The sequence below is a fragment of the Condylura cristata genome, unplaced genomic scaffold, assembly GCF_000260355.1.
Source record: "Condylura cristata isolate star-nosed mole 26May11 unplaced genomic scaffold, ConCri1.0 scaffold00002, whole genome shotgun sequence".
Taxonomy (NCBI): Eukaryota; Metazoa; Chordata; class Mammalia; order Eulipotyphla; family Talpidae; genus Condylura; species Condylura cristata.
This window is the reverse complement of record NW_004567103.1, coordinates 1,537,566-1,546,634: the sequence shown is the minus strand read 5'-3', so window position 1 is coordinate 1,546,634 and position 9,069 is coordinate 1,537,566. Positions and strand designations below refer to the sequence as shown.

The 9,069-nt window shown below is 67.8% G+C and overlaps 1 protein-coding gene across 1 annotated transcript in view; it reads left to right on the top strand.

The window, feature by feature from the left end:
• The first annotated feature begins 1,163 nt into the window (after nt 1-1,163).
• SH3BP4 (SH3-domain binding protein 4) overlaps nt 1,164-9,069 on the top strand; it is a 13,072-nt gene continuing 5,166 nt past the window's right edge. Inside the window, exons 1-2 of the mRNA XM_004674181.2 lie at nt 1,164-1,368; nt 5,803-8,162. Coding sequence (XP_004674238.1) covers nt 1,251-1,368; nt 5,803-8,162 — 2,478 coding nt within the window. The 5' untranslated portion in view covers nt 1,164-1,250. The remainder of the gene's footprint in view (nt 1,369-5,802; nt 8,163-9,069) is intronic.

Genomic DNA, 9,069 nt, shown 5'->3' with positions numbered 1-9,069 from the left:
TGAGTCACGCCTGGAGCTGGCTGGCGGGAGGAGGGTGGGGCGGAAGCGGCGGAGGAGACAGTTTACCTGCAGGCGCACGCAGCAGCTGGGCTGGCGGGAAGCTGCGCCCGTGCACTGGGGGTGCAGGTGGGGGTACCCCGAGGGCCGGGAGCGCAGAAGGCGGGCGCTCGGGAGGCCGGCGGGAAGCAGGACTTTGCCGGTCAGCAGCTGCAGGCGGCACCGCGGGCTGTGGGCTGGGGGGGGCAGAGGCCCCGATGGCTTGGGCAAGGGTCCCCGTGGACGACCGTGGGGGGCAGGGTTCCGACGGTCGCTGGAAGCGCGGCCTGCGGGCTCTGGGTCTGGGGGAGACCCCGGCGAGGCGGTGGCCGCCGCCTCCTGGAGCCGACCCCGCCGGCCTGAGGCGCCCCGTGGACTCTTCCCCACGTGGTCTCTTCCCGGTCGGGGCCGCTTCAGGAGGGGAAGACCCCGGCGGGTGTGGTCCAGCAGGGGCCGCCTGCCCTCCACCTGTGCCGCGGAGTGACGTCCAGGTGAGGGGTGTCCAGCTCCGTCTGCGCCTGCCCGGAGAAGCAGCAGCCCCTGGGCGGTGCACAGGATGTGCTCTGAGGAGGTGGCCGGCCTGCGGCAGCGCCCCAGCAGGAGGGAGGGCCTGACCAGGCCCTGAGCCCGCGACCCTCAGCCTCCTGGTCGGGGCGCTGCCCTGGGCCCGCTGACACCCATCCCAGCTGCAGGATGCTCTGGGTGGGCACGTGGGCAGACTCTGGGCAGGCTCAGGGATTCGCAGCCTCCACCTCAGCTGCAGGCAGAGCTCTCGCCCGGCAGCCACCGCCCGGCCCCAGGCCTGGCGGTTCGTCCGCAGCTCGCCTGTGCGGGCCGGGGCCGCCCTCCACCGCCTTCAGCCCCGCCTCGTGGTCCTGGATGCGGACTCAGGCGCCCAGGAGGGAGGCGGTGAAGGGACCGGGCGCCGGGCGTGGGTGAGGACCGTCCAGGGTGGCAAGCCGCTCTCTGGCGTCCTGTCAGTCCGTGCGCACCCAGTCGGCCGGGCTCCCCGGTCCGAGGGAGCAAGGAGGCTGTGGGCACCCGGGAGCCGGGCGGGTGGGCCAGACTCGGCCCCTGCAAGAGGCCGCGGCCCCTCGCTCAGGGCTCCCTCTGCCGTTTCAGGAAGAGGCACGTGGAGCCGCCTGAGCGCACCCCAGCCCGTGCTGCCTGAGCGGGGGCCATGCAGCCCTAGCGGCCGCCGGAGCGCGTTCGCCATGGCCGCGCAGCGGATCCGGGCCGCCACCGCCAACGGCCTCCCCCGCTGCAAGTCCGAGGGGGCCCTCATCGATCTGAGCGACGGGTTCTCAGACACGAGCTTCAGCGACGTCAAAGGTGAGCTGGGCCCGGTGTGGGGGCGGGGGACCGCCACGTGCAGGCCACGGGGCACGCTGCCACTGTCGGGGTGATCAGCTCGGCGACCACCTCGCCTCGGCTTCCTTGGGGCCTTGGCCACTTCAGAGTAGTCCACTGAGTACTGTTCCCGAGTAAGCGCAGGTTGCTTGTTTGCTATTTTCGGAGTTTTGGGTGACACCAGGGACCGGCTGTCACAGGGTCTCGGGGCAGCAGCAAGCTTCACCCGTAAGGGTCAGGCAGTCAGTGTGCGGCCTCAGGACGGCAGAGGCCCCAGCTGTGCAGCGTTGCCCAGTGACCCAGAGCGTCACAGGCCCTCCCTGTGGTGTGGCTGTGTCCCGGTGAGGGGCAGGGGAAGGCCCAGAGGCCGCAGCTGGCTGGGCCTGATGTGGAGCCGGCCAGGGCTGGGCTTTCTGTGTAACAGCCACAAAAAACGGGCCGATGAGAAAAGCTGTCAGTGGGCCCTGATGTGGGAGCAGACGCCGGCTCCCTGTGGCCCACCCTGACCTCTCAGATCTGCCCGGTGTCTGCCAAGGGGTCTCCTGGCACCTTGTGTTGAGTCATCACCGTCACTGTCACCACCCCACCGCCATCGCCACCAGCACCATCACCTAAATCACTATCACCACCACATCAGCATCACCACCACCATCACCGTCACCCCCACCGCCATCACCACCTTCACTGTCACCTCCACCCCCACCGCCATCAGCACCTCCACCGGCACCCCCACCCCCACCGCCATCAGCAGCCCCTTCACGTCGTTCACCACATTCCTCCAAAACTGCCCAGCACGAGACACAGAGCTGAAGTAGGAGCTCTGTGCTCCCCGCATAAAGGCTCCCTCTGGTGCACAGTCCTTGAACACTGAGTTGCTGTCCCCCAGGAGAACCGCGACGCTCCGGCCCGACGCACTGAGGGTCTGAAGCCGCGTCTGTCCCTTGTGTCTGTCCCCTTCACTTTCTCCTCCACTTCTTGTCCCTGTGTGATGCTCTGACCCGAGCGTGTTCTTTACAAGAAAAGACCGATGAGGCTTGCGGACATTTATGACCGAGAGCAGGAGCAGCGGCTGCTGTGCCAAGCAACAGCCTTTTGCTTCTCCTCGCCTGCCGCGGGCCTTGTCTGCCAAGGCCCTGCCAGTCACAGCCACCACCGGGCGCCTGTGGGAGGGGGCCGGCGCCCGGCCTGCAAGGGCCGCAGGGCTCGATTTTAAAAACACTGATTCGGCTCCTCGAGGAACATCAGAACTGGGCGGGGGACAGAAGCCAGCTGGGGCCACGGCCCGCTGGCCTCGCTCCCAGGACATCAGGCCCAGGCGCTGCCCGCGCAGGGTCGCGCTCGTCCCTGGTAAGCGGGCGCCTAGTCCAGCCCGACTGTGAAATTGCCCCTGACGGATGTGCGCCTGTGAGCGCTCGCCGGGGGAATGCACTACTCAGCAGTGCCTTGAGCTGCCTGACACCCCGACACCCGGGGGCGGGGGTGCGTATCACAGTCGAGGGGTGCTGAGTCTGGGCAGACCCCCCAGAACTCGCTGAGGCGGGTCATGCTGCGGGCGGCGGGCAGGGGCCAGCCCGCGCCCCCAGGGGCCCCGAGGTGGTGTCCACACCCCGTCCACGCCGCTGGGCCCTCCGGGGGGCCCCTGGCCGGACCCCACCAAGGAGACCCGTTACACGTGCGAGGGGCCCGGCTCCCTCCCGCAAGTGGAGAGCCTGGGATTTCAACTAAAACCGTTGGTACTCTTCAGGCTGGTGAAAACCAAAGTGGTAATTTACTCTGATACTTGCTCTCCAGCTACGTGGTCAGTTTAATCGCCTTGGTGTTTAATTTAAAAAATGTGACCGTGAAGGAATTATTCGGGGGAACACGAGAGGGTGATAACGCAGGGCGACTCTAACAAGACCCTGGCGGCCGGCCGGCTGCGGCTGTCACGGGAAGGGGCAGTTTCAGGAGCTGCGTCCAGGAAACAGGCGGCTCTGGCGCCCGTGGCAGGAAGTGGCGACGCGGTGAGGTCTCCCGAGCCCGCCGGCCCCTGCCCTCCTCAGGCCGTCGCTTCTCACTTTGCTGTTTCCTCCCGCACACACAGCGGTTCTCCGGGTGTGCTTTTGGGGAAGGGGCACCCGGGCAGCGTAGCTGCTGGGGCCGCCGAGGCGTGGCCGCGTGGCGTGGTCAGCACGAGGCGGGCGTGCGTCCCCAGTGTCCGCTGTGTGCTGCTGTGCGCAGGGCCTGCTTCGGCGACAGCCCTGGGCAAAGCAGGCGTGAAGGGCGCTCACCCCTAAACGGGTGATGGGGACCCCAGCCCAGCGCAGCCACGAGGGTCCCCAGTGTGTTGGCGGACGAAGCCGTGCGGGGGAAGGTCAAATTAGGAGCGGGCGGGCGGTGTCTCTGGCTCTGGGAGCCCCTGGCTGGCCCTGCGCCTGCCTGCCCCCCTGAGCCGCCGCATTTCGTACCATCGTGACCGTGAGACTGGCTCTGGGGTCACCTGACCCCGGGGGGCCAAGCCGTTCTGAGGAGCCGGCCTAGCGACGCCGGGCAGGCGCTCCGCCCCCGGCCTGTGCTCCCCGCAGCCCCGTCCCTAGAAATCAGCAGAAACTTCCCGTCCGTTTCCGAGGGAAACCAGCAGGTGATCTTGTGTGGGGCCAGTTTGACAGAGTAGAATCGCACAGCAGAGAAAGCGGGGTGCCGTTCAGCCGCCGGCAGCTCCCCTCCTCGAAGGCCAGTTTCCTGTCTGCGAGGTGTTCGCTGCCGGAAGCCAGGCTCTCAGTAAAACGTCAGGCCGGGCGCAGTGGGCTGGCGTGGCCGGCCTGGGCTGTTTCCATCGGGAGGAGCGAGCCGCCCGCCCCGAGCAGACCCGGAATGGGGGGCAGGGGACCCGCCCCGCCTGGAATTGCCTCGCGCGTGGGAAGCGCGTGTCACACGGTGCTCGTCCCTGCCCGGCGCTTCGGCACTGGACTCGTGCTCGGGGGAAGCCAGAGGCCGGCAACGAGCTTGAGTCACTTTTCAAAGGGGCTCTCAGGCGCCCGAACAGCTGTTGAGAGACACGTGAGCCGGCCAGACAGAGCCTTTGATCTTCAGCAGGTTCCTGGGGAGCCCCCTGCCCGTCCTCACCCTCAGCACTCGTTTGAACGAGGTTGAAAGGGACGGGCCTCAAGAGCCGTACTCCCCGTAAACGGTGTGTTTGAAGAGCGGGTTGAGCTGGGCGGCGAGGACAACGAGCCTGATGGCCAGGGCACCCCCGGTGTTTCCCGAAGGCGCCTGTGTTTCTGGCCTGCTCTCAGGCCCCTCTTCCCAGCCTGGCTGAGACAGAGGGTCGCTTACCTGAGTCTCACTGGGTGTTTTGAGTGAATCTTTCTACTGTCTTTTTTCTTTTTTTTAAGATTTATTTACTTATGTTTATAGAACTGGGGTACAGGCCAGAGGTGATGGGCGAGAGGACTCCCCAGAGACAGAGCGGGGAGCAGAGTGGGGATCTACTGAAGCACCCTGCTAAGGGAGCAGCGGGCAGGTCAGGAGAGGTCTGCCGCGCCCTGGGGGTCCCCCCGCCGGCGGGGATTGAACCCCTGCAGCAGTGGCTGGGACAGCTTCGTAGTGACCTGTTGCTCCACCATCCTGGAAGGGCCCCTACCATCCTGTCTACCTGGCAGCGCTTCTGGTCCCGGCAAATTAGAGAAAGGAAACCCTGGTCCAGCGATGTTTTAAACCACAGGGCGCCTGAGTGTCCTGCTTCTGGGCTAGCGCGGAGACCCTCACGGCTGACCCCAACTCAGCCTGTGGCTCAGGAGTGGCCGCGCCTGCCGATAGTGTGGGGCAGGTGAGCCACGCTGCCGAGCCCACGTCGGCCCGTCGGCTACCTGTGCGTGACCACGCGGGGGCCAGTGGCCGCCGTGCCCACAGACGGACCGTGGCGCCAGGTTCTGAGCGCAGGATACAGCTTTCTTGCAATTGGATTGGCAAGGAGGCAGGAGCTCAACCCTGCCCCCCGTTAGGAAAGGGGGTGCGGCCCCATGGGTCTGGGGACAGCCTGAGGACAGAGGAAGGACTTCAATTCTGTTAGCCGGGAAGTGGGCTTGTGGGTAGAAAGTGAGGGCTTGGCCGAGGTTCGCTGCCTGGCTCCAAGGGGGAGCAAGAACAGGCTGCGCATGGCCGCGTGGCATCGGACGAAGCCTCGGGTAACCCCCCCGGATGTGTGGCCCCCGGCTCCAGCTGGCCGCGGGGCGCCCCCAGGTCAGCCCACCAGCCTCCGGCTTCCGCCGCACCTGCAAAGGTAAAGTTTAGAGAAGTTGGCGTTGACTTTGTTTTCGGTGTCGGGGGCTTGGGGGCCATCGGGCCGTGCGCCCTGGGCGACGTCGGCGCCGCTGTCCCTCGCCCGTGCCCTCGGCCCGGCGGCCCTGGCCCTCACACCTGTGTCTGTCCCCACAGTGCCTTCTCCCAGTGCCTTGCTCGGGGACAGCCCCACACCTTTTGGAAATGCAAAGGAAGTGATTGCCGTCAAGGATCACTGCCCGACCAACTTCGCCACCCTCAAGTTCTCCAAGGGGGACCACCTGTACGTGCTGGACGCCTCGGGCGGGCAGTGGTGGTACGCGCACACCACCACGGAGATGGGCTACATCCCGGCCTCCCACGTGCAGCCCCTGGGCCACCGGAACTCTACGCTGAGCGACAGCGGCGTCATCGACCACCCCCCCGAGAGCCCGGACGAGGCGGCCCCGGAGCTGGACTCGCTGGGCGGGTGGACGGGCAGCCAGGGCGCGCCCCCCCTGCACAGGAACAACCCTTTCTGGAACGGGGTCCGGACCAACCCCTTCCTGGACGGGCACGTGCCGGGGGCGCCCGGCGTGGCCGAGCTGCGCGCCGAGAGCCCCGTGGACCTGCTGCTCTTCGAGGCCGGCACGCCTTCCTTCCCGGGACCCAGCTCCGCCGCCACGGCCGGCCCCGGCAACCTCTTTGACGAGCTGCCCGCCCCGGGCCTGCCGCCCCTCGCCGAGCCGCCGGCCAGGCGCGACAACCCGTTCTTCAGGAGCAAGCGGTCCTACAGCCTGTCGGAGCTCTCCGCGCTGCAGGCCACGTCCGACGCGCCCGCCGCGTCGGGCTTCTTCGCGGGCCTCAGGTCGCCGGCCCCCGAGCAGTTCCAGAGCCGGGAGGACTTCCGGGCCGCCTGGCTGAGCCACCGGAAGCTGGCCCGCTCTTGCCACGACTTGGACCTGCTGGGCCAGAACCCAGGGTGGGGGCAGACCCAGGCGGTGGAGACCAACGTCGTGTGCAAGCTGGACAGCTCGGGGGGCGCCGTGCAGCTCCCCGACACCAGCATCAGCATCCACGTGCCTGAAGGCCACGTGCCGCCCGGGGAGACCCAGCAGATCGCCGTGAAGGCGCTGCTGGACCCCCCGCTGGAGCTCAACAGCGACCGCTGCAGCAGCGTCAGCCCGGTGCTGGAGGTGAAGCTGAGCACCCTGGAGGTGAAGACCGTCCTCATCCTGGAGATGAAAGTCTCCGCCGAGGTGAAGGGCGACGTGGTCAGCAGAAGCACAGTGGGGCTCCAGTGTCTGCGGAGCGACGCCAAGGAGGGGCCGTACGCCCCCATCCCGCTCACCCACAGCCACGGGGACACGGTGCGGGTGCAGCTGGACAGCCTCGAGCCCTGCATGTACCTGGCCGTCGTCGCCCACGGCCCCAGCATCCTGTACCCGTCCACGGTGTGGGACTTCATCCACAAGAAGGTCACGGTGGGTCTCTACGGCCCCAAGCACATCCACCCGTCCTTCAAGACCGTGGTGACCGTCTTTGGGCACGACTGTGCGCCCAGGATTCTCCTGGTCAGCGAGGTCACCCGCCAGGCCCCGAGCCCCGCCCCGCTGGCCCTGCAGCTCTGGGGCAAGCACCGCTTCACCCTGTCCCGGCCCCAGGACCTCCGGGTCTGCCTGTTCCCCAACACCACGAACTACGAGGTCAGGGCCGGCGAGCAGCCCAGGGTGGTGCGGGGCTTCCAGATGAAGCTGGGCAAGGTGAGCCGCCTCGTCTTCCCCATCTCCTGCCAGAACCCCGGCGAGCTGTCCGACTTCACCCTGAGGGTCCAGGTGAAGGACGACCAGGAGGCCATCCTGACGCAGTTCTGCGTCCAGACCCCTCCACCGCCCCCCAAAAGCGCCATCAAGCCGTCCGGGCAGCGGCGCTTTCTCAAGAAGAACGAGGTGGGGAAAATCACCCTGTCCCCGTTCGCCGCCACCACCAAGTACCCCACCTTCCAGGACCGCCCGGTGTCCAACCTCAAGTTCGGCAGGCTGCTCAAGACCGTGGTGCGCCAGAGCAAGAACCGCTACCTGCTGGAGTACAGGAAGGGCGACGCCATCGCCCTGCTCAGCGAGGAGAAGATCCGGCTCCGGGGGCAGCTCTGGACCAAGGAGTGGTACATCGGCTTCCACCAGGGCCGGCTGGGCCTCGTGCACGCCAAGAACGTGCTGGTGGTGGGCGCCGCCAGGCCCGGCCCGCTGGCCGGGCCCGAGCTGAGCACCTCGCTGCTGCTGGAGCAGATTCTGCGGCCCTGCAAGTTCCTCACCTACATCTACGCCTCCGTCAGGACGCTGCTCATGGAGAACGTGGGCAGCTGGCGCGCCTTCGCCGACGCCCTGGGCTACGGGCACCTGCCGCTCGCCTCCTTCTGCCGGGCCGAGCTGGACAGCGAGCCCGAGCGCGTGGCCTCGGTCCTGGAGAAGCTGAAGGAGGACTGCAACAACGCGGAGAACAAGGACCGCAAGTCCTTCCAGAAGGAGCTCGTGATGGTGAGTGCCGGACGCGGGGCTCGGCGTGCGGGGTGGGTCTGCGCCCGCTTCCAGGGCCCCGCGCAGAAGGCGCTCCGGGAGGCGTAGGGGGCGCGGGCCGCTCCCCCACGGGCTCCAGAAGCAGCTCGGCCCCGCCCGACCTCCTGAGTGGACATGTCACGAGGCCCTGTCCCTCTGGACTGGCCCGGGGCTTTCCTGTCAGCCCCCAGTCTCCAGGCGGCCATCTCGCCGCCTCCGTGTCCGAGGCTCTTCTGCCGCTCCTGGTCCCTGGCACCCTGTGGGCGCCTCCCGGCGCAGTGGCCAGGCATGTCGTGAGTCTGGGCTGCCCCGTGGCCCGAGGGCTCAGCGTGCGGCCGCCAGGGGGGACACGGGCAGGGACAGAGACCCCTGACTGACTGCGGACACGCCCTCCCCCCCACCCCCGCGGGCACTGGGGGCCCGGAGAGGCGTGGCTGCGGGGAGTGGTCAGGGCCCCTGCCCCAGCCCAGAGCACAGCGCCGCTCTGGCTGCCCCTGGATGGGACGGCCAGCCGTGACCCAGAGCCACCTGACGGGGCCTGCCCGACGCTGCCCACTGACCCGGGCCAGCCTTACATCGTTTCCTCCTGGCCACTCAGAGAAGTGAGCACCTTTGCTCCACCCCAAGCTCCTGAGGGTGGATTTTCCCCTCCTGCGGGGGTCAGACTGTAGGGGTGGGGCCCGGCCTGGCCCCCCTCTGGCTGCTGCCAGCTGCACCCCTCCCTAGATTCCCAGACTCCAGAAGAGGAAGTGAAACTTGACCTTGGCAGGATTCCCTGGAGGCAAGGTCAGCTGTTGCAGGCGCTGGAGGAAACCGGTTGTGCAAGCTGCTCCTTCCCCAGCTCCATGGCCAAGCTCCGGAAGCCTCCAGAACCCGGGCTGGTTTCTCC